Raw genomic sequence first — 24,365 nt, 5'->3', positions numbered from 1 at the left:
CACAATATAATTTAAAAATCCTGAACTTGTATGATTCGCACCAATAAATGTATCTGGACTGCATAGAGGAGTGGTCACCACAATATAATTAATAAAAAAAACCTCCACGGGTCTGAATTTCCCAAAAAAAAATTCTGGACTGTGTAGTGGGGTGGCCCCGGTACTAAATTTGATACCTGGCCCACAATACCTCCTCCAAGTTCCAAGTGTAGTGTTTATAACATATTAACACTACACTAATTCTAGCACGTCAAACCCTCTTGTTTTAAATAATGACAGGGCATTTAACTTTTGATTGAATTTTTGTAATTTGTTGACATTTTCTTTTACTTTTTGAACATGGCAAACGACTGTTGAATGGTCACATAATGCCAAAAAAATAGTTGCAAGATGGAATTGTCCTTGGGCCCTCCCTTATGTTGTTGAAATAGGACATGCACACTTTAACAAGCCATCATTTCAGCGACAGGGCCTACCAAACAACTGTGGCTGAAATGATTGGTTTGTTTGGGCCCCCACACCAAAATAACAATTCATCTCTCCCTGTACAAACTAAACAGGCTCTACTGAGGAAAGATGTCGTTCTCATCCTCAACCTCTGATTCCTCTCCCCCTACAGTGTGTACTTCCTCCTCCTCACACATTATCAATTCGTCCCCGCTGGACTCCACAACCACAAGTCCCTCTGTACTATCTGGAGGGCAGTGCTGTACTTCATTGAGGAATTGATTATTCATTTTTATAAACATCATTTTTTCTAGTTGTGAGGAAGCAACCTCCTTCGCCGCTCACTGACCAGGTTCCCCGCTGCACTAAAAACTCTTTCCGAGTACACACTGGAGGAGGGACAACTCAGGTAAAATAGAGCCAGTTTGTACAGGGGCTTCCAAACTGCTTTTTTTTCCTGCCAGTATCAATGTGGACGTATCAATGTGGACTGTCTGACATGTCTATTTGGATGATGTCAGCAAAATAATCCTCCACCATTTTTTCAATTGTGACAGCATCCAATGTAGCGACAGTAGACATGTCTGCAATGGTTGGCAGGTCCTTCAGTCCGGACCAGATGTTATCAGCATCCCCGCCAGCGGCTCTTTTAGGAAAACTGAGCTTTTTCCTCGCAGCCATAGATGTGGAAGAAAATGAGGGTGGAGCTGTTGGCATGTCACGGTCCTCTTCAGAAGACAATCTCCTGACCAGAAGGTCTTTGCACCGCTGTAGACTTGTGTCCGCCGGAAACAGAGACACAACATACGCTTTAAACCGAGGATCGAGCATGGTGGCCAGAATGTATTCCTCTGACTTTAAAAGAGTGACCACCCTCAGATCCTGGCAAAGCGTACAAAGGGCTTCATTCACAAGAGCTACATGCTTTGTTGAATCGCAATGCTTTATCAGCTCCTCCCTCACTTTCTCCAGCTGCTTCTGCAACAGCCTGATCAGGGGAATGACCTGACTCAAGCTGGCAGTGTCGGAACTGACTTCTCGTGTGGCAAGTTCAAACGGCTGGAGAACTTTGCACAACACGGAAATCAGTCTCCACTGCGCTTGACTCAGGCGCATCCCCACTCCTTTGCCTATGTCGTAGGTGGCTGTGTAGGCCTGAATGGCCTTTTGCTGCTCCTCCATCCTCTGCAGCATATAGAGGGTGGAGTTCCAGCGCGTCACAACCTCTTGTTTGAGGTGATGGCAGGGCAGGTTCATGCTTTTTTGATGTGCCTCTAGTCTGCGGTAGGCACTGGCTGAATGCCGATAGTGTCCAGCAATTTTGCGCACCACCGCAAGCATCTCCTGCACACCCCTGTCACTCTTGAGGTAATGCTGCACCACCAAATTAATGGTGTGGGCAAAACATGGGACGTGCTGGAAATTGCCCATATTTAATGCCCGCACAATGTTACTGGCATTGTCTGACACCACAAATCCCCATGAGAGTCTAAGTGGGGTAAGCCACTGGGAGATAATTTCCCTCAGTTTCTCTAATATGTTCTCAGCGTTGTGCCTCTTATTAAAGCCTGTAATACACAATGTTGCCTGCCTTTGCACGAGCAGCCATTTTGTAGATGCTGCTACTGATGCAGCTGTTGCTGTTGCCGCGGAAGGGGATGCATCTACCCAGTGGGCTGTCACAGTCAAATAGTCCTTCGTTTGCCCAGAACCACTTGTCCACATGTCCGTGGTTAAGTGGACAGTGGGTACAACTGCATTTTTCAGAGCACTGAGGACACTTGATCGTACTTCTCTGTACATTTTTGGTATCGCCTGCCTAGTGAAGTGGAATCTCGACGGGATTTGGTTCCGGGGGCACAATACCTCCATCAACCCTCTAAATCCCACTCCACTGATGGCAGACATCGGGCGCACATCTAACACCAACATTGCAGTTACAGCCGCAGTTATACGCTTTGCAATAGGGTGACTACTATCGTATTTTGTGGTCATGGCAAACGACTGTTGGACGGTCAATTGTTTTGTGAAAGACTTAGCGGTCTTACGACTTCCCCTCTGGGAAGATGACCAACTAACAGCAGCAACAGCAGCAGTGGCAGTAGTAGGTGTACCGCTGCAGGATTCCTCGGATGAATCCCGTATTGAGGAGGACTCAGTCTGGCTGCTGACTTGGGCTGCAGGACTCAATCTGATGGAGATCGTGGAGGAAGTTGACGAGGAGGGTGTTGCTGGTGTGTATCCAACTGGACCACGGGATTTAGGTGTCCCTGTACCGATGACGGTCCTAGCCCCAGTTCCTGAACTAACCACTGAACTATGAAGGTTATTCAGGTGACGTATAAGGGAGGATGTCCCTAGGTGGGCAAGATCCTTACCCCTGCTTATTTGAGCTTTACATAAGCTACATATGGCCATACATTGGTTGTCTGGATTTGGATAAAAATAACTCCAGACCGAAGAGGTGCATTTTTTGGTCTTCTGACCAGGCATGACGATGGGCTTTTTCATCCCATGGACATCAGCTGTTTCCCCCCCTGGTGCCTCATTTACAATAACCACATCACCATCCTCATCATCAAGTTCCTCCACAGCGCCAGCTACATCATCAATAGGCTCCTCCCGAGCCACCTCTTCCCGTACAGTGATGGGAAGGTCAGGCTTGACAACCACCAACACCCTTGGACTCGCCTTGGGGATTTGTGATAATTTCTCTTTAGAAGGCAGAGTTGTTTGCTGTTTTGTTGCTGACAGCATAACTCTCTTCAATTTTTTGTAGGGGGGGGAGGAGGAGGAGGGCTAAGATCCTTGGGTGAAGATGGACCACTAGTCATGAACACAGGCCAGGGCCTAAGCCGTTCCTTGCCACTACGTGTCGTAAATGGCATATTGCCAACTTTACGTTTCTCCTCAGATGATTTTAAGTTTCTCTTTTTGCTTTTTTTTGAGAACTTGGGCTTTTTGGATTTTACATGCCCTGTACTAAGAGATTGGGCATCGGGCTTGGAAGACGACGTTGATGGCATTTCATCGTCTATGTCATGACTAGTGGCAGCAGCTTCAGCATTAGGAGGAAGTGGGTCTGGATCTTTCCCTACTTTATCCTCCAAATTTTTGGTCTCCATTATATGTAGCACAAGATACTCAGAATGTGTGAACCTGGTAATATTGCAGACAGTACCAATGGGCTTATACTGCAGGATTGGTTTTGCAAATTTTGTTGTAATTAATTTTTTTTTAAATTATTTTTTTGTATTTTTTTTATAACTTTTTTTTATTTTTTAAAATACTTGGGAATAATGGGGAAATAACTATGCCCTTAGAAGCAGAGAACACAGGACACAGCACCACTGGACTGAACAGGACACAGCACAGGACCCAGCAGCACTACTGAACTCAAAATTGACAGAGCACAGCACACAGCACCACTGGACTGATACTGCAGAACACAGCACAGCACAGCACAGAACTAAACAGCACAGCACAGAACTAAACAGCACAGCACGAGATCTACCAGGACAGAGGACCACCTAACAAACCCTCCCTCTACCCTGATCGTGGCGACTAGCGGGGAATTTATAGGATCCGAGTATTGCGAGATCCGACAGCGGGATTATGACTCACAGCCTCGGTTTCAAGTTTTCATTTGGCGCCAATACCCGGATCTGTCTCGGATCCGACTCGGATCGGAAAGGTTCGGGTGGGCTCGGATTCACAAAATCCGAGTGCGCTCATCTCTAGTATATATCTATCTCTAGTTCAATATATACACTATATGGACAAAAGTATTTGGTCACACCTGTTAATTATTGAATTGAGGTGTTTCAATCAGACCCGTTGCCAGAGGTGTATAAAATCAAGCACCTAGCCATGAATTCTCCATTTGCAAACATTTGTGATACAAAATGGGAAGTGCTCAGTGACTTCAGGTACTGTGATAGGATGCCACGTTTGCAATAAGACAATTCGTAAAATTTCATCCCTGCTGGATCTTCCACGGTCAACTGTAAGTGATATTGTTAGAAAGTGGAAGCATTTAGGAACAACAGCAACTCAGCCATGAAGCGGAAGACCACGTAAACTCACATAGCAGGGTCAATGAATGTTTAGGCGCATGGTGCATAAAAGTCACCAACGCTCTGCTGATTCCATAGCTGAAGAGTTCCGAACTTCCACTAGCATTAATGTAAGTACAAAAACTGTGCGGCGGGAGCTTAATGGAATGGGTTTTCATGGCCGAGCAGCTAAAATGGCAATGTAAATTACATCCGAAAAAAATGCATTCTGGATGCATCTGATCTCATTGTCATTATGATCAGTTACTAACTTACATGTTTCCTGACAGGTGTATCTGCTTTAGCGTCCAGGTCTACATGGATTTACGGTTGCTCCTTGTTTCCTCCGCTCCAACTCTATAAGAATAAGGAGTTGAATAAGCAAGATGCAACTGAATCTGCATACAGAAACTTTAGTCTTATTTGTAAGCATGCGTAGCAGTGAAACTCAAATTTCACAATGCGCAAATGGAATTTCTCTATATGAGCACAATGTATAGAATAGTGTATTAATATTAATAAAATAATACTCTAGATGATAGCATTATTTATTAATATTGTATTATATACACTGGCACAGTATGAGGAGATCTATGTGTATATATGTCTACATTATTCTATACACTGGGCTTTGCATGAGGAGATGGGAATCACTTGCATTGGGGTGGGGAAAAGCAGGAGCGTGGGTGTGCGGAAGATTGGAAAATGAATAACCAGTGATATGGAAAGTTGTAAATGAAAAAACAGTGAAATAGAGGGTGGAAAATGAATTACCAGTGATAAGGAGGGTGGAAAATGAATTATCAGTGATAGGGAGGGTCGGAAATGAATTACCAGTGATAGGGAGGGTGGAAAATGAATTACCAGTGATAGGGAGGGTGGTAAAGGAATTACCAGTGATAGGGAGGGTGGTAAATGAATTACCAGTGATAGGGAGGGTGGTAAATGAATTACCAGCGATAGGGAGGGTGGTAAATGAATTACCAGCGATAGGGAGGGTGGTAAATGAATTACCAGCGATAAGGAGGGTCGGAAATGAATTACCAGCGATAGGGAGGGTCGGAAATGAATTACCAGTGATAGGGAGGGTCGGAAATGAATTACCAGTGATAGAGAGGGTCGGAAATGAATTACCAGTGATAGGGAGGGTGGTAAATGAATTACCAGTGATAGGGAGGGTGGTAAATGAATTACCAGTGATAGGGAGGGTGGTAAATGAATTACCAGTGATAGGGAGGGTGGTAAATGAATTACCAGGGATAGGGAGGGTGGTAAATGAATTACCAGCGATAGGGAGGGTGGGAAATGAATTACTAGCGATAGGGAGGGTGGGAAATGAATTACCAGCGATATGAAAAATGAGGCAGTGAGAAAAAGAATGTCATAGGAGAGGGAAGGTGGGGGCAAACTTTGTGGCTCAGTCCCAGTATATGACACAGGCAGGGACAGTTGGGTTATATATCCCCCTTTGTACTGCTCTGCAATGCAGAACAGCACCAAGGAACAAGCCACAAACAGAAAACACATGCATGATGTAGGGAACTGGAGAGCATCTAGCACTTGTAAAGTGCTGGATACACTCCTTTCACTGGATGGCCATGCCCTTTCAATGGGATACATCCCCCAAAATCCAGTATTTGGAAACCACCGCTACAAGTCTGGCTCTTGCCCTTGTGCTTAGTGTTTTATTATCATCGCTAGTTGCATAACTCCCAACTGTTCCAATATAGACTGGACAGCCTGATTTTAGGGGAACATCCCACTGTCTTAATAGTTGCCACGTTTATTCTAACTCCTGGCAAGTTGGAAGGTATATCTCTCCTCACATGTTGAGCAGGTGTAAGGCGGCAATTCAAGGGTGAGTTAAGGGGAGGGGAAAGGGGTTGGGGGCTTCCTAGTGATTTTTCTGCTATACTAGAACTATACTGTTTACATAGACAGAATGTAGTATATGCTGCAAAATATTCTAAATAAAAAATAAGAGGTTTTAATGTAACATTTTTGGTGTTACAACAAAACTGGATGTCTGATAAGGACAGGATATAGGGACATGGGATAAACTTTTTATGAGTATCAAAAGAACAACCAGAAAATGTGCAAACTATACTGGAAAATTAAATAATACCATTGTATTATTTTTTGTCATATGCATTACATCAGTATTTTAAAAACAATATTCTGTGTTTGGGATATCCTTTGTTATAATATTGTTCTTTGTAATAATAGTGTTATCAGATTTCATTATTTGCTCTTTGTCACTATGTTTAAATTATAATGTATAAATGTTTTCTATTATATTATTTTTAGTATTATGGTAGGTGGATGATATTGAATTGTAAGTTGTTGCATAAAAGCTGTACATATTATATTTCACTTTATATTTTAATCAGTAATATCCTATCTCCATCATCAATTACTCATTTTACTCATTTATGATTACCATATATCACGTTAGAAAGTGAATGTTTTTTAAAGAATGTCTTGGCTGCTCATGGGCATTTCTGTTTACCTTCCAGATGAATGGGAACAGAGCCAATACATCTCCAACCAAGATGAATACATGGGACAAAAGCAGCAATTCAGCTAACAGAATTGACTTGTCTGCGGTCTGATCATGAGAAGATTTTACCGCCAACAAAGAAATCACTGGAGGCCTTCATGTACATACGTTTATCTTCCTCTAATGCAGCTGAAGGTGCCTTCTTCTCTCCCTTTTATTAATACTAAGGAGTTGCCACCATGTTTTACTACAGGGATGATTTTCTTTTCTAGCCTGAAGAAACCAATTTGTCTTCAAGTGCACGACTACAAAGACACAGCTTAAAATTGTTCACTGTTGGCAGTAAGGCCAATCTGCCATAGAAACTGTCTTGTGCTACGTATCTATAGGACATCAATGGAAAAATTAATGTTATATTGTGCAATAGACTGTCTTACAAAACCAATCACTGCAGGATTATTTCCTATAATTTCTTTTACTTCTAGGAAAGACAGTTCCCATCAATCCCTGCCAAATCCTTCCAACATGCAGTTCTTGGATAGACTTTGTAATGAAATAACATTGTTATGTTTATCTACAAATTGCTGACTGCCGTTTTGATCCTTTTAACCTATGAAACTCTTATTGACTGACAGGTAAAGCATTGAGTTATATTGCAAAGGGATCACATTTTTTTTCTAGTTTTTCTATACAAAGTGCTGTGAATGAACTGTCACCTTGACGACCAACATTTTACATCTTTATAGAGGACAAAGTGTTTTAGTGAGACACAAAACCTCTTATCTTCTGTTTTCCTGTGAGTCCTCCCCACCACAGACATGGGTGAGATGCAATATAAAATGGGTGATAACTGCTGGTTTGTTTTATTCGAGGAATATACCATTCCTTTTATTAAAGTACACTCAAACTGACCAAAGTTTGAGTTTTGGAAACTGTCTATTATAGGCCACTATCATGATATTTTCTTTATTGTGGTTTTGTTCACTTATAACTGTAGTATTAAGCTCCTTAAATCTCCATTAGACAAATCACTGAGAACAGGATATAAATTTTTTTGCTATGGAATAACACAGTGATCGAAGTGGAAATTTGGAAGGGGCGTTTTGGAAAATGAAAGTAAATGGAATTTGATAGTTTTACAATTAAATCAGTATGAGAAGTAGTGGTATGGCATACCACCGTATACCAATCCACTTCGACCACTGAAATAACATACAAAATAACAGTTCCTGGTGACCAGACATTGCAGAACAGTAGATGTCCTCAAATGGTTTTTCTACAACCCAACTAAAGACCTGTGCTTTTGGATAGTTTAGGTGCTTAATATGTTTCTAACGACAGATGTGCAGCCCAAATACTGTGTCATCTTCTAAGCTAATGCAAAAAAAAAAATCTTGCTTTGTAATATATTTAAATGATAATGAACACAGACATTGAATACAGAGTTAACTCTTACTGAAAGAAAGCATTGCTTATGCTTTCTTTCATAACTGACCGTTATGACCACACTGCGTAAAAAAACAGTTTTTAGAGATATAACAATATGTCTCATTAAAAACATGTTGTTCCCTATGGGCCTAATGCACCAGTTTTAAAATCTGTATTATCTGTAAATAGCAAGGGGTTTGTGCCATGTTATAAAGTCCAATCACAAATGTCGGTAATGGGCAGAGCCGGATTAACAATGGGGCTAAAGGGGCTACAGCCCAGGGGCCTCGGGCAGCTGTGGGGCCCGCAGATATTTATCGGGTCTCTGACTGTCACTTGTTCAAGGAAAATGGTAGGCAGCTAACAGCAAATGTTATGCTGTTAACTGCCTGCTGTCACTGTAGGACTTACTGCGTAATTGCTACAGATAGTGGAACACCGGAAGGAGGTAAGTTCACAAGGGGGGGGGCTCATGGTGGGGGGCCCTCACAGTATCCTTAGCCCGGGGGCCTTCCTTCCCTTAATCCGGCCCTGGTAATGGGTTAATTTATAATAGAGTGCTGGTGATATTATGTAATAAAGCACGAAGCTGCACTGAGTTACAGCTCTATCTTTTTTTTGTTTGTCCTTAAAACATAAGAATCGTGTCTGGCGAGACCTGTAGAACATTACTGTGAATGAATGCAACTATCCATTATTATTCTTTTGAAAACCCTTTGTTGATGCTTTTAAAATTACACTGGTCCTTAAAAAGAAGACTGAGACTACCATCTCTTTTATTATTAACTAAGGTTAAAAAAGGAAAACCCACAGCAGACTTTATTGTAATTTATTGTACAACCCAAGGCATATTAGCATTTTGGACAGAGGATACATCTGTAATAATTTAAGGTAAGCAATTTTTCTGACAGCCACATACTGCTGATCCAAGGCCTTGAATATTTATATGACAAATTACATCAAAATTCAGGCTTGCTTGCCGTGGCACCAAATGTATCGTTGCTTCCATTTCACTGATGGAGATTGCAGCTTTGATATCACCTACCATTTTTATAATGTCTTTAAATCATAGACTTTGAAGTGAGACAAAATAGCATAAATTATGTACAGCAAAAAATTTATGTACATATCTCATGATGTATCATCCGCTGATGTCATGTCAAATCTAGTAAACAGAATTACCGTATTTGCCTGACTATAAGTCAAACTTTTTGTGCCTAGTTTAGTGCACAAAAAGAACGTCTTATATTTGCAGATCAAAATAGATCATTCTTGTAAATGTAACGTTATCTGTGGGAATCATTTATATTTGAGGCATATATGTTATTTGGATAAATTTGAACCTTATAGCAATGTGTGTAGTAGTTCACATTAGATCACTATATAATATAATTTGAGTATTTTGTATATGAATCATGCAACTTTATTGGTTTTTAAATATTTATCTGTTTGTTCTAACCCTGTCTTCATCTCCTAATCCCATCCCTAAATACAATTTTTTTCCAGGTGTATTGCAGTCTTTGGGCCTCATTTTGAGGTTGATTGAATTAGCCGCATTGTTCTTCAGAACAACATGGCCCTGGGATTTGACAGAAAATATCCGCTGTTTCTTCTCATGGCCCATAGAGCTGCGAGCAAATATCAGCAGAGAAATTACCGTAGTAACGGTAATAATGCTCAGCCACATTGTTCTAAAGGACAACACGGCTAATTGAATCTGCCCCTTTCTGTTAGAAGTAAATCCATTTAAAGGTGCAATCTTGCAATTTGGCAAAACCATGGAGCTAGGGGCAAATTTAAACTGTGTGGAGAGATTTAAAGTTGAGAAGGGTCGTTCCCCAGTGCAACTCTAATTTGCAGTGTTAAAATAAAGTTGCCCAGTATTTGTATGGTAAATGCAAAAGTAGGCAGTATTTTTCATGCTTGCTAAAAAATTGCATTTGTACCCCTTGCATTGCTACATGGTTTTTCCAGGTGCGAATTTGCACCCTTTAGTTGGATTGTTCCCAACTCTAAATGCGGCCATTTGTGTGTAGATGCTAAGAATAAACTTGACTCCTTAGGCAAAGGATTATTCAGTTATTGATGCACTAAGTGACAGTAAAATGACATGCTACCCATGTTTACTATGACCTGTACAATTTTGTATGCAACATAAGCTATACGTAATATTAAGATATTAACTTGTTTATGTGCTTTTCCTTATTGAAATTGTCAGTATGTGTGTAAAGATTTATCTGAAATGATGTTATGTTGGAAATGGTACACAAGTAGAATGCTACACATCTGCACAAGAAGATTAATTCCTAGACATTTTCTTGCAAGAAAAATATCATGTTGTGCAAATGACTGATTAAAAATACTTACAATTTTGAGAATTAAAAAATATTTATCATGCTTCTCTGTTTAATGAATAGACATGCTCCAAGACTATCTGCCATTTAGATTATGGCCATCATCCAATCCACACTCAGACTCTGCCCGGTTGGCTATCTTCCATCTCTCCCTTGACAAAGAGTGTCATTTACAAAACCACAAAAGTGGAAGTTTGCAGCACAATTGCTCTTTTGTGATGTCAGATGCCAACTTTTTTTTGCATTTGAACCCCATTTTACTGATATGTGCATGGATCTTCAGGCCCATGGCAGATGTAGCAAGACTGTACTGACTGATAGGAGGAGCTGGGCAGATAATGGGTATTTCTTGCTGAGTATTGATGAGTTTACCTACATCTGTACCCACATGCAGCAAAGATATTTGGTTTTGCAGGGCAAAATTATTTAAATGAGATAAAGAAGTGGAGATGATTTATGGGAGGGCGCACGTCATATTTCTTCTCGAAAAGCACTTTCCACCCTCCAGTTGCACATCTATAGGAAAGTATAGAGCTGTGCACACTGCCCTCCATTATGGTAAGGAATCTCTGCTCATTTTTCCTTGCACCTGTATGGGGTGTGAGGGAAAAATGAGCAGAAATTCCCTCCTCCACATCACAAGTCCCCATGGACTGTCCCAGAGACACATGTGCTGAATCTTCCCCATAGAGTACTTACAGATCGGCAATACAGGGTAGTTGCAATTTATATTTGCAATTTTTAATACACACTTGATCACTTATATACTTTACTGACTTACATTTACCCCCAGGAGTTCATTTTTAAGAACAGCGAACTAAATGAATCAAGCTGAGAGTTTTCCGGTGGGTTTGAAAAGTGGAGATGTTGTCTATAGCAACCAATCAGATTCTAGCTGTCATTTTGTAGAATGTACTAAATAAATGATAGCTAGAATCTGATTTGTTTTTCAAACACGCCTGAAAACTCTCAGCTTGATACATTTACCCCCTGATTTGGAAAAATGGGAATTTTAAGGCATATGAATAAATATTGACCCCCTTCATCACCATCATCATCACCATCATCAACATTTATTTATATAGCGCCAGAAAATTCCGTAGCACTTTACAATTGGGAACAAACATTAAACAATACTGGGTAATATATATAGACAGAGAGGTAAGAGAACCCTACTTGCAAGCTTACAATCTATGGGACAATGGGAGTTTGAAACACAAGGGCATGTGCTACATCATATTGCACATTGGACTAGCTAGAATGCAAAGGTAAAAAGTATTGAGTGGGCGGTGTGATCAGTCACACAGAAATGTTGGTCAGAGGGTTGTTGTCTTGGGTTAGCTGTGTAGAGGGTGATAATAGGGGAGATTAAGATGCTGGTTGAGGACTATCATAAGCTTGTCTGAAGAGGTGGGTTTTCAGAGAATGCTTGAAGGCTTGAAGACTAGAGGAAAGTCTAATTGTGCGAGGGAGTGAATTCCAGTTGGTGCAGCCCGAAAAAAGTCCTGTAACCGAGAATGGGAGGATGTGATGAGAGTGGAAGAAAGAAGCAGATCTTGTGCAGAGCGGAGGTGTCGAATTGGGAGATATTTTGAGACAAGTGAGGAGATGTATGCAATTTTGTTGACGGCCTTGTATGTTAGTAGAAGAATTTTATATTGGATTCGTTCAAATACAGGCAACCAATGTAGAGACTGACATAGTGGCTCAACAGAGGAAGAACGGTTTGCAAGGAAAATCAATCTAGCCGCTTCGTGCAAAATAGATTGTAGGGTTTCAAGTCTGATTTTGGGAAGACAAGTAAGGAGGGCATTGCAATAGTCGATGCGGGAGATGATGAGTGCATGAATTAAGATTTTTGCGGGGTTTTGTGTGAGATATGTGCGAACTCTGGAAATGTTCTGTAGATGTATGTAATATGATTTAGATATAGAGTCGATGTGGGGAATAAACGATAGTTGTAAGTAAAGGATTACACCTAGGTAGCGAGCTTGCGGGGTGGGATTTATGGTCATGTTAACAACAGAAATAGAAATGTCAGGCAGGAAACTTCTGTTTTTGGTTGAGAATACTAATAATTCAGTTTTTGAAAGATTGAGTTTGAGTTGGCAAGAAGACATCCAAGATGAAATGGTAGAAAGAAAGTCCGTAACACGAGACAACACAGATGGTAAGAGATCAGGAGAGGATATATAGATAGATTTGTGTATCATCCGCATAGCGATGATACTGAAATCCAAAGGAGCTTATTAGTCTTCCAAGAGAAGGGGTGTAGATAGAGAATAGCAGAAGACCTAGCACTGAGCCTTGTGGTACTCCAACTGAATAAGGAATCGGAGCAGAGATGGATCCAGAGAAATTAGCACTGAAAGAGCGATTAGATAGGGTGAGAACCAGGATAGAACAGTGCCTTCAAGACCTAGGGATTGTAGCATTTATATTTGAAGAAGAGTGGTCAACAGTGTCAAATGCAGCAGAGAGATCCAGGAGAATTAGAAGAGAGTAATGGCTTTCAGTTTTTGCTGTGATCAAATCATTGACAACCTTGGTCAGCGCAGGCTCTGTGGAGTGTTGAGAGCGAAAGCCTGACTGAAGGGAATCCAGTAGGTTGTTTGCTGTAAGAAAGTGAGGCGAATGTAGGCAATTCTCTCGAGAAGCTTGGAGCTGGGAGCTGAGAGATGGGGCGGTGATTTGAGAGAGAGTTTGGGTCAGAATGTTGTTTTTTCAAAATAGGAGTAATCACACTTGAATAGTGATGAAAAAATACCAGTAGAGAGAGAGATTACAGATTTTAGTTAGATGTGGGATGAGCACAGAAGACAGGGACCTACCAAATTGTGAGAATATGGGATCAAGAGGACAGGAGGTAGAGTAGGAAGATGAGAAGAGAGTAGAAACTTCCTCTTCATTTGTGGGATCAAATGAAGAGAGAATGTCCGAGGGTGCTACAAAGAAATTGAGCTGATTGCTTGTCGAGCAAGATGATACCATTTCAAGTCTGACTTATCTATTTTGTACTTGAAATAGGAAGCAAAACAGAAAAAAGGGGAGTTGCGAATTCCTATTGTTGCAAGAGCAGCATTAACGCAAGGGATCACTCCCTATAGACTGAAATTTGGCTGGAGGGGTAAGCGCTCATTGACTGGTATATAAATAAAGATCTAATCGTGAAGATGCATAATCCATTTATATCCTATTATGTGTTTTTGAGCAAATATACGATACTACAACACTCCTATGTGTTACTACGTTGATGTGTATAAGCCAGATGTGGATGAAGCACAATTTATTAAAGCCAATACACAAAATAAAAATCATAAAACAATATGGATCTGTCGATCCAAGATGTGGATTAATGCTGCCAAAAAATTAGAGCTTAAAACAACCTATCATATACAATCCAACCAGGCTCAACTCCTAAATAGTGGCAGATGGTGTAAATATGTACAAGTCCAGCTAAACCACATCAAATCTCCGGATAGATGTTCATATAATAATGGTAATGTATATGATATGAATGTGATAGCTGGATAGGTCCAAATGCAATACAGTCACTAAGGATTGAGTAAGAAATGTTGCTATATCACAGGTCCAATAGGTGTAAATGACACCCATTGACAGTCCCTAAGATGACTCAAGCAATGGAATCTCATAATGTGCGCTGCAAGACCCGTTTTATGCCAGATGTTACTTGCAGTTATTTTGTCCGTTACGGAGAGATGACAAGTCTCCGGTGTGCATACTCCAGAATGTTTGATGCGAGCGTGCCGACGGGTGCTGTTGAGGAAGGCGCCTGCGTTCCACCGTGGAACGCACCCATCACTTCCTGTAGCCATGTTCAGCCAATAGATTAATAATGGGCGTGTGTCAACGCATTTCTTCTGATGGACTTTTTCAAGGGAAGCTCCTGGGCACTGATGGTAGTCGAAGGGTTTGGGGTGGAGGAATTGAGAAGAGTTTTAAATGTGTTAAAAAGGTTAGAAGTCTGAGCATAGATGAGAAGTTTGAAGTATGTTTGTTTTGCAGTGTCCAGAGCATTTCTATAGGAGTGGTAGATACCAGTATATGTGATGAAATCATTAGAGGTACAAGATTTACGCCAGTGACATTCTGCTTTACGAGAAGGTTTTTGTAGGGTTCGTGTTACTTTAGCGTGCCACGGTTGGCAACGAAGTGTACGGAAAGTATGTAGAGTCGCTGGAGCCACTTGATCATGGGCAGTTGCCAGGGTTTGGTGAAAATGGGGTACTGCCCTATAAGGGGAGGAGAATTGTGAAATTGGGGAGAGAAGGTGTTGAAGAGAGGTGTAAAACTGTTGGATATCAATAGAGTTAATATTCCTGGGGGTGTGAGGTGGCTTGGAAGAGTTTGACACTGGGGAGGGTAAAGAACTGGGGGTGAGCAAAATTAAGTAGCAATAGTGATGTTGAAATCACCCATGATAATGGTGGGGATGTCAGAGGATAAGAATTGAAGGAGCCATGCAGAGAAATGTTCAGGAAATTGTTGGTGTGGTCCAGAGGGGTGATAGATAACAGCAACACCCATAAGAATGGGAATGGGTTAAAAAATCCTAGCAGTATGTAGTTCAAAAGATGTAAACGTGACTGAGGGAACATTTGGTAGAACTGTGACTGTGCACCCCCTTTCATGTGTATGTATAAACAAAATAACATGAATTGAGATATTTAAAGGGGTGATTTGGAGAAATTTATATTAGTAAAGTATACAATTGGTGTGGTCACAATAATGTTTGCTTTTACAATTGTTTTTACTTTTCTCACCATGCGCCTTTTCAGTTTTTTCAGCAAACCTGCAAAAATAGGCACAGATCAATTTTCCAGGGATATTTCCATGGACACCTTGTAGTGTGCTAGATACACTTAAAGAAGCCCTATAGTTTCACTATGTTTGTGGTTTATAAATGATCCATACTGGCACACCCTCCTTCTTTAATGTTCCAGCTGTATTGTCATTGATTGCTCAAGCAGGTTATCCATCGCTGAATGCCTAAGCTGGAAGTAATTGCAATACTGTAATGAAGAAGGTGTGTCAACAGCTGTATGGTTGTTATGGAAACAAGAAGAATTGGATGAATTACATGCCCTATAAATCTTTATGGAGAATGGGCACTACCCTGTAATTGTATTATTATTATTATCTTTTCTATTGTACTATGCTGCGGACCCCTTGTGGTGCCTTATAAATAAAGGATAATAATATAAGTCGTCACAAATGGTCCACAGCACCGAACATAAGGGGCGAACAGAGTACACATTTACAACAGTGCACAAACGGCTATGAATAATGCATAATTACAAAATACATAATTATACAATGAACAAACAGCCACAATTTGGCAGAGTACATAGTATTGCAGAACAAAACTAAATAGACAGTGAATGCATGCAGATAAGACATAGTACATGAGGAAAGTAAGCATAACTTGTCCTGGGTGTACAGTACTTTGCAAGCTATACCTCCAACCTCTGTTATACTTACAGAGTATTCATTTTATTTCAGCTAAATGTAAACTAGCTGAAACTCCCCTCCTGTCTCCATACCTGTTCTTCCGCTCCGTTTTTACTGCATATAACTATCCGGAGTTTCTGAAGTATTGGTACTTTTTGTTCAATGTTCTGTATGGTTTCACCCTGTATAGTCTACTGTTAGTACTGTGTGCGGCGCTGCGGATACCTTGTGGTGCCTAACAAATAAATGATAATAATAATAGCTATAAAAACTTAACAAAATTTCCACCCTAATAAAAGCCAAGCCAAAAGAATTTTTGTTTTCTATCCAGTAAATGGTATTCTCTTCTATAACATTTAAAGAAGAAATACAGATACATCAAATAGTTGCTACATTTAACAGTACTAAGCAGAATTCACAGACATTATTTTCTAAATGACAAAATTGTAAAATGAAAGATAATTTCAACAAGATCATCTATATTATTTTTCTGAATCTATCATTATGTATAACAATTATGAAGGGGACTTGATTGTAGACACTGTAGATTTCTTTGCAAATATTGCTAAGAAATGTTTTATTTTTTCCTTTATATCTTTGATTTCCGATCACTGTGTCAAAAATGTAAATACATATATTACTTAGAGGAGGAAACCTTCCATTGTCACATCTTCTGGCCATGGCTCTGCTCACGCAACACTATTAATTTAATATGCATGACTTATTCTCAGTATGGCAGCACCCACTATATCATGTGTAGCTGTACAATGCACAAAAGCATATTCTCTAAAAATAAACACAAACATGTGACACTCCTACACTTTATGTTTCAGTAGTAGGTAGTTGACTCTGGGCATGGATGGCTATCTGTTGCCACAATGTCCTTTGTAATAGTCTTGTTCATTCCTTTTGTGATGTACAGTAATTTAAGACTTTTTCTGTAAATTGAGGCTATAGATAGAAACAACTTGCTTAACATAGCACTGTATGAGAAGTCTGAGGACAGAATCCAATAAACTGAGATTTTACGCAGAATATCCAACTGAATTAAGTTGATCTGTTTAGCCCCTACAGTATCTTTTACAATGATATATCATCAGTGCTTGACCTAACCACTAAGCAGTATAATATATATATATATATATATATATATATAATGTATCTTTCACAGACCTATAGGGAGCTGCACTTTATGTGGAATTTGATTATATTCTACAGTATCATTGAGGCCAATGCTACGGTGGCAAATTGAACAGCTTGTTTTTTTTAAATTAATGATAGCAAACTTAGTATAAGACTGAAAATGTTTGAAAATACATTTTTTTTGCTGATTTTTTAGTTAATATATGAACTCAAGATAACAGTATTTCTCTTTTATTTCTTGATTTTTTTCCCCCCTCCAAGATATTCGAACTCAGAGCATGAAATATATTTAGCTTTTATAAAGATTTGTCTATGATCCTTGTAACTTTTATTTAGTTGCATTTTATATTTCCAATCAGTTATATTTTGAGCTGGTGTCTGAATAAAGTTTATTTATATTAAATTGATCCTGCTTAAAGATTTATATATTCCTGACCTCAGTTGAAGCCATATAACATTCTATTGAATCTCCCTTCTCTCAGAAAAAAGACTGTACCCTCTCTGTATAAACAGAGAGGATTAGTTACTACTACTGTGTAGTAACCAGAGTTTTCTTATCTTTCATTGTTAAATAAAATCTCTCTCACCCACATGAAATCCCCCCACCCAATTTTTTTTTGAAATAGCTGAACACTTTTATTTTATTTTTTTTAAGAAGTTTTAAAGGTGATAGTTTAGCTATTTACAATGTCTTTAAAATTAATTACATTCAAAATGTTTAAAATATAATTATTTTTTTTTTAATACAAATCAATTTTTGAGTATTTCCTTGACCAAAAATATGTACAGTTGTTAGGACTCTGCTTTTATCTTGTATGCGGCTGCAGTAAGTCATTACCACCAGAGGGGCTGCTGTTTTGCCCTTGAACATTCCACCTCACCTAACTTCCTTCCCTCATTAGTGCCTGCATATGTTCTACTGCTTTGTATACAGTACCTACCTCAGTCAGTGTTCCTTGCAGTTCATTGTTTGTTTCTGGCTGCTGTTGTTTGTCTGCTATCCTTGTGAATAATCTGCTCCAGTTTGTTACTTTGGTTTGATCTCTGCCTGTAATCTCACCATCCCTGATTGCTACCTGGATTGACCCTTTGCCTGTGACCCCAACTGTGCATATCGCTGCCTGGACCGACTCTTTGCCTGGCATTTGACTCTGCCTTTTGTCTGTGATTCCGCTTGCCAGCCTCAAGTTCGTGGTGTCCGCTGTCTACTCCTTTGGACTTACCTGTGATTACTGTTTTCGATCATCCAGATTTGCAGCTTAATATGGCCTCTGCTTGCAATGTCTTGCTCTCCAGTACATCTCCATACAGGCATTACAGTCATGGCCAAAAGTTTTGAGAATGACACAAGTATTGGTTTTCACAATGTTTGCTGCTTCAGTGTTTTTAGACCTGTTTGTTAGATGTTGCTATGGTATACTGAAGTAAAATTACAGGCATTTCATTAGTGTCAAAGGCTTTTATTGACAATTACATTAAGTTTATGCAAAGAGTCAATATTTGCAGTGTTGACCCTTCTTTTTGAAGACCTCTGCAATCCGCCCTGACATGCTGACAGTCAACTTCTGGGCCACATACTGATTGATGGCCTCCCATATGCTTGGAGATTGTAAGAATTTGTGGGTTTTGGTTTATTCACCCGCCTCTTGAGGATTGACCACAAGTTCTCAATGGGTTTAAGGTCTGGGGAGTTTCCTGGCCATGGACCAAGCTTGTCAATGTTTTGATCCCCGAGTCACTTAATTATCACTTTTGCCGTATGGCGAGGTGCTCCATCATGCTGAAAAAGACATTGTTCATCACCAAGCTGTTTTTGGATGGTTGGGAGAAGTTGCTCTTGGAGGATCTTTTGATACCATTCTTTATTCATGGCTGTGTTCAAAATTGTGAGTGAGCCCACTCCCTTGTCTGAGAAGCAACCCCACACATAAATAGTCTCAGGATGCATTACTGTTGGCATGACACAGGTCTGATGGTAGCGCTGACCTTTCCTTCTCCGGACAAGCGTCCAACATAATTAGCGGAATTGCTTTGTTTCATTTCCTCCTTCATTTTCTCTTGCTGCTTTTCAAAAAGTCTAATTAGGGGAATCACTTGACTCAAGCTAACAGTGTCTGCACTTTCTTCACAGGTGACTACTTCGAGTGGTTTCAGCACCTTGCACAACACGGAAAGTATTCTCCAGTGCGCTGGACTAAAGTACATTCCCCCTAAATTCTATTCTTCTGGCAGCTGCTGCATTCTCCTGCATGCTGTTGCAGAATCCCGAAAATAACCCTAAATATTTTGGGACACAGACAGCACCTAAATATTTCGGGACACAGACAGCATCTCCTGTATGTCATTGTCATTTTTTAAAAAGTTCTGTACCACCAAGTTGATTGTGTGAGCAAAACAGGGAATGTGATGGAATTCCCCCCGCTGTAATGCTCTAACAATATTGGTGACGTTATCAGAAATCACATATTCTCAGGAGAGTCCAAGCAGGATAAGCCATGTTGCAATGACATCCCTTAGTTTTTCAAACAGGTCGTCAGCAGTATTACCTATGACCTGCGCCTTGTCTCGTCTCTGATAACCACCTCACTCCTGCCTTCAAGACTTCTCTCGTGCTGCTCCCCACTTATAGAATTCCCTATCACGCTTGTCAAATTAGAATAATTGGATGAAAGAAAGTATATTGATTAATTTTGTTTTACCATGCGATTGCATTCAGTACGCCACGTGTCATGACGCAATCACACGATAAATAACGCATACACTTACACATTCACTTATATATAGTTCATATTTATTAAGGTTCCAATCCACATTTATTTATTAGTAAAATGTATTAGATTGTTTATTTATGCATAGATAATACTATAGTAAAGGTTTTTATGGTTCAGGTGTTTTAAAAGGTAAAGGGTTTGGTTTTATATGAAAGCTTATTTCACCAGCATTAACCCGGTGTGGACAGAGTAGCGATCGCATCTAGCGATCGCAAGATGCAAGCAATATGAGATCAATACTCAAAAGTACTTTTTGTGTGGGTCAGTTTGAACTGGTCATTCAGAGTGAAAACATGTGGACAATAGTTAGGGGAAGTTGCCCCTCACCCTTTCAAAGGATCAAATGAACTGACCTATAACCAGCAGGGAACTGGAATATCATTAACCCTGGACCAATGAAGACCTCACTAAGTGTAATCTGTACGCTATATACAAGCATGCTGGCCTTCGTGTTCGCTCTCTCTGATCTGACTGCATGCGACCATGCATTTTATGGAAAATGTAATGTATTCTGTTTTTTTATACTTTCTTGCTTTATTGTAACATCTTTAATGTGTAAAAATGGCTTACTGTAAATCCGGCTATATTTTGCAATTAAATATCTTTGTTCGTTGGAACCACAACAATCGCATTGGACAATGGTTATTTAAGCGATAAAATAACTTTAATACGCTCAATCAGACTCTCACAGCCTTCAAGTCTTTAGATGCTCTTTGAAAACCCATCTCTTTTTTAGAGGTGACCTTATCCTCGATAACACTATTTACACTAATGCTCCCTCACAACTATCCCAAGCCCCACTCTGAGCCACACCCGCTCCTTTTGTTTCAGCTGTGCCCTCTTTCCTTTAGAATGTAAGCTCTCTAATGAGCAGGGTCCTCCATACTCTTTGTTTTCATATCTCCATTCATTTTATCTGCCTTGTCTGTTCTTGTTTTATGTATGTCCCGTTTTATGTATGTTCTTGTCTTTCCTAATGTACGGCACTGTGGAGTGCCTTACAAATCTACAATAATATTAATGATAATAATATGCCTCTTAGTGAAGCAGATGATACACAGATTATCCTGCCTCTGAAAAATGTGACGTTCTTGGGTACCTGCTGCTGTCCCTGCTGGTGAAGGCGAATCACCAACCCAGTGGACTATCACAATCATATAATCTTTAGTTTGCCCAGTTCCACTTGTCCACATATCTGTGGTTAAGTGTACAGTGGGTAGAATGGCATTTTGTAGCCTAATAATTACATTTTACAAACCTTCAGGTAGAGGTGAGGAATAACTTTTCTAGTAAAATGGTGTCTTAACGGGGACAGAAGACCTCAAGTAACTGTCTAAAACCAGCTGCATTAATAGTGGATATTGGGCGCAGATCTAATACTAGCATAGTCCCCATGGTGTCTGTGATCCGCTTTGCGACTGGGTGACAGCTTTCATACTTGCTTCCTCTTGCAAAGGATTGTTTAAAAAACATTTGTTGTAAACTTCTAGTCAGAGCTGGATTAAGGCTTTGGGGGGCCCGGGGCACTTAAGACAGGGGGGCCCCTAAAATCTAAAATTAAGAGCATAGTGTCTTCATTGGGTATAAGGCTGTAAGCATTGACACATCCTGCATTACGACACCTATAGCCCGCTAGTACGACATTTACAGCTCTCCCACAGGGCTCGCCTAGCTTGTCTGCACAAGAAAAGTCATTACTTCCACAAACTAAAATACTTCACATTAAAACAATCATCAAAACCCCCACATTAAAATGTGCATTGACACCACACATTAAAAATACAACTATACCGCACAATAAAACTAGCAATGATACAGCACACTAAAATTAACAAAAAATAAATAAACATTGATAACATAACACCAATTTTGACACATATGTGTGTATATATATATATATATATATATATATATATATATATATATATATATATATATATATATATATATATATTAGTACAACAATTTTATTCAATATTTATTTAAAATTGCTAATGGGTGTGTTGATGCACCTGCATTGTTGTGTACACCATTGAACGGTCGCCAAAAATTAGGATTGTCCCACTAGAATCACAACATTTCACAGATTCTGCTGCTCTCTCCTACCTGTTCTTCTCACTTTCACCACCTGTGCTGCAGGTTTCTTTAGTTGCGGCTTGTCTGGATCCTGGAATGTTGGAGGACCTATTTGGAAAAAAAATGGGTACATTTAGAAAATTACAGCCAGCTCCGGTGTTAAATCTGTACCACCCACGATTAATAATTAGGCCTTCCTCTAGCCCCAACATTAAAGTAATAGTATTCATATTTAATAAATAGTATTTGCATTTCAGAAATATACGTATTTCCCGAACCTGTCACTGCCATTAAATAATTCATAGGCACATTTAATAGAGACCTCATTCTCCCCAAACCACCCCATCTTAAATTAATAGTCCCCACTATTGTGCCTCTCTCAGCACTTTTTCCTCATACTGTGCCTGTCTCCCCATTTTTTCTCATGCTGTGCCATCCCCCCTTTTTCCTTACTGTGCCATCCCCCCTTTTTCCTTACTGTGCCATCCCCCCCTTTTTCCTTACTGTGCCATCCCCCCCTTTTTCCTTACTGTGCCCCTCTCCCCTTTTTCCTTACTGTGCCCCTCTCCCCTTTTTCCTTACTGTGCCCCTCTCCCCTTTTTCCTTACTGTGCCCCTCTCCCCTTTTTCCTTACTGTGCCTCTCTCCCCTTTTTCCTTACTGTGCCTCTCTCCCCTTTTTCCTTACTCTGCCTCTCTCCCCTTTTTCCTTACTCTGCCTCTCTCCCCTTTTTCCTTACTCTGCCTCCCTCCCCTTTTTCCTTACTCTGCTTCCCTCCCCTTTTTCCTTACTCTGCCTCTCTCCCTTTTTTCCTTACTGTGCCTCTCTCCCCTTTTTCCTTACTGTGCCTCTCTCCCCTTTTTCCTTACTGTGCCTCTCTCCCCTTTTTCCTTACTGTGCCTCTCTCCCCTTATTCCTTACTCTGCCTTTATCATCTCCATTTTTCTCATAGTTTGCCTTTCTGCTTAATTCCTTTTTTTCACTTACCTTTCTATTAGCTTTTCTTTTCTTCTCTCTTCTGTCTTCTGTCTTCTTGCTTCCTCTCCACGCTGCTCCTCACTGAATGACAGGCGTGACTTGATGACGTTACGCCTGACATTCAGCATTAACAGAGCAGAGAGGAAGGAGGAGGGACGCCTGCGCGGCAGCGATCAGGTGTGTAAATCTCTATTTTTTTTTTGGTCCCCCACCAACGAAGAGGAACAGTCCAGAATCCGCCCGCAACCCCCCCCCCCCCCCGCCGCCGCCGCCACAAAAATAACAAAAAAAAATTATGGGCAGAGCTGTCAGACAGCAACTGACAGCAGAAGCAGGTTAGGTCATACGGGCGACGGGGGGGAAGCCGCGGAGAGAGGGGGGCCCGGAGCGGTTGCTGTCAGTTAGAAACTGCAGGACAGCAGGAAAGTTCATGCAGCGGTGGGGGGCCCTTGGAGAGAGGGGGGCCCGGGGCACGTGCCCCCTGTGCCCCCCCCTTAATCCGGCTATGCTTTTAGTAGTCTCCTTCTTGGTCTACTTCTGGGTTGAAGATCCACCCCCAGCAGCAGGAGCAGCAGCAGTGGGCCTAACGCTCAAAGGTACTTCTGAGGAGTCCTGGATAGAGGAGAAGTCATCTCGCCTTAGAAACTTGGATGCAGGACTAACTCCGATCACTTGTGAGGATATTGATGATGAAGGTGTTGGGGGTGTAGATTGCAGGTGAGAGAAGGGAGGTAGCTCATGCTGGACTGCTTGTTGTTATTTTTTAGCATAAGTTTCTGATTTTCACAAAAGCTTAAGATGTACTCGCTTCAAATGTCGTAACATGGATGAGGTTCCTAGTTGGTTAAGGTCCCTACCTCTACTGACTGTGGCTTTACAGTGCTACAAATAGCTAGACAACTGTTGTTAGGATTTGTATAAAAATAATTCCACACATAAGAAGTGGATTTTTTGGTCTTATGCCCAGACATGACAATGGATTCTTCTTATCACTGGCAAGAACTGTTTCCACTGGTGCATGGCTTGCCACAGTAGAGTTCATTAACAGCACAGTTTGCTTAGGTGCCTTAAGCCCATTGTTAGCTTGTTTTGTGGGGGCCCTCACAAACCAAGCACTTCGGCCACAAAAGTGGCACTGCTTA

The 24,365-nt window shown here is 40.5% G+C and overlaps 1 protein-coding gene across 2 annotated transcripts in view; it reads left to right on the top strand.

Annotated features, from left to right (window-relative positions):
* Window positions 1-10,804, top strand: part of ADGRD1 (adhesion G protein-coupled receptor D1) — a 434,837-nt gene extending 424,033 nt beyond the window's left edge. For both annotated transcript variants that reach the window (XM_075176425.1, XM_075176435.1), the window contains one exon: window positions 7,019-10,804. In XM_075176425.1, coding sequence (XP_075032526.1) covers window positions 7,019-7,114 — 96 coding nt within the window. In that variant the 3' untranslated portion in view covers window positions 7,115-10,804. The remainder of the gene's footprint in view (window positions 1-7,018) is intronic.
* Window positions 10,805-24,365: the final 13,561 nt, after the last annotated feature.

The sequence above is a fragment of the Mixophyes fleayi genome, chromosome 1 (assembly GCF_038048845.1).
Source record: "Mixophyes fleayi isolate aMixFle1 chromosome 1, aMixFle1.hap1, whole genome shotgun sequence".
Lineage (NCBI taxonomy): Eukaryota > Metazoa > Chordata > Amphibia > Anura > Limnodynastidae > Mixophyes > Mixophyes fleayi.
Note: the sequence above shows the minus strand (reverse complement) of the source record. Positions and strands in the feature narration are given on the sequence as shown.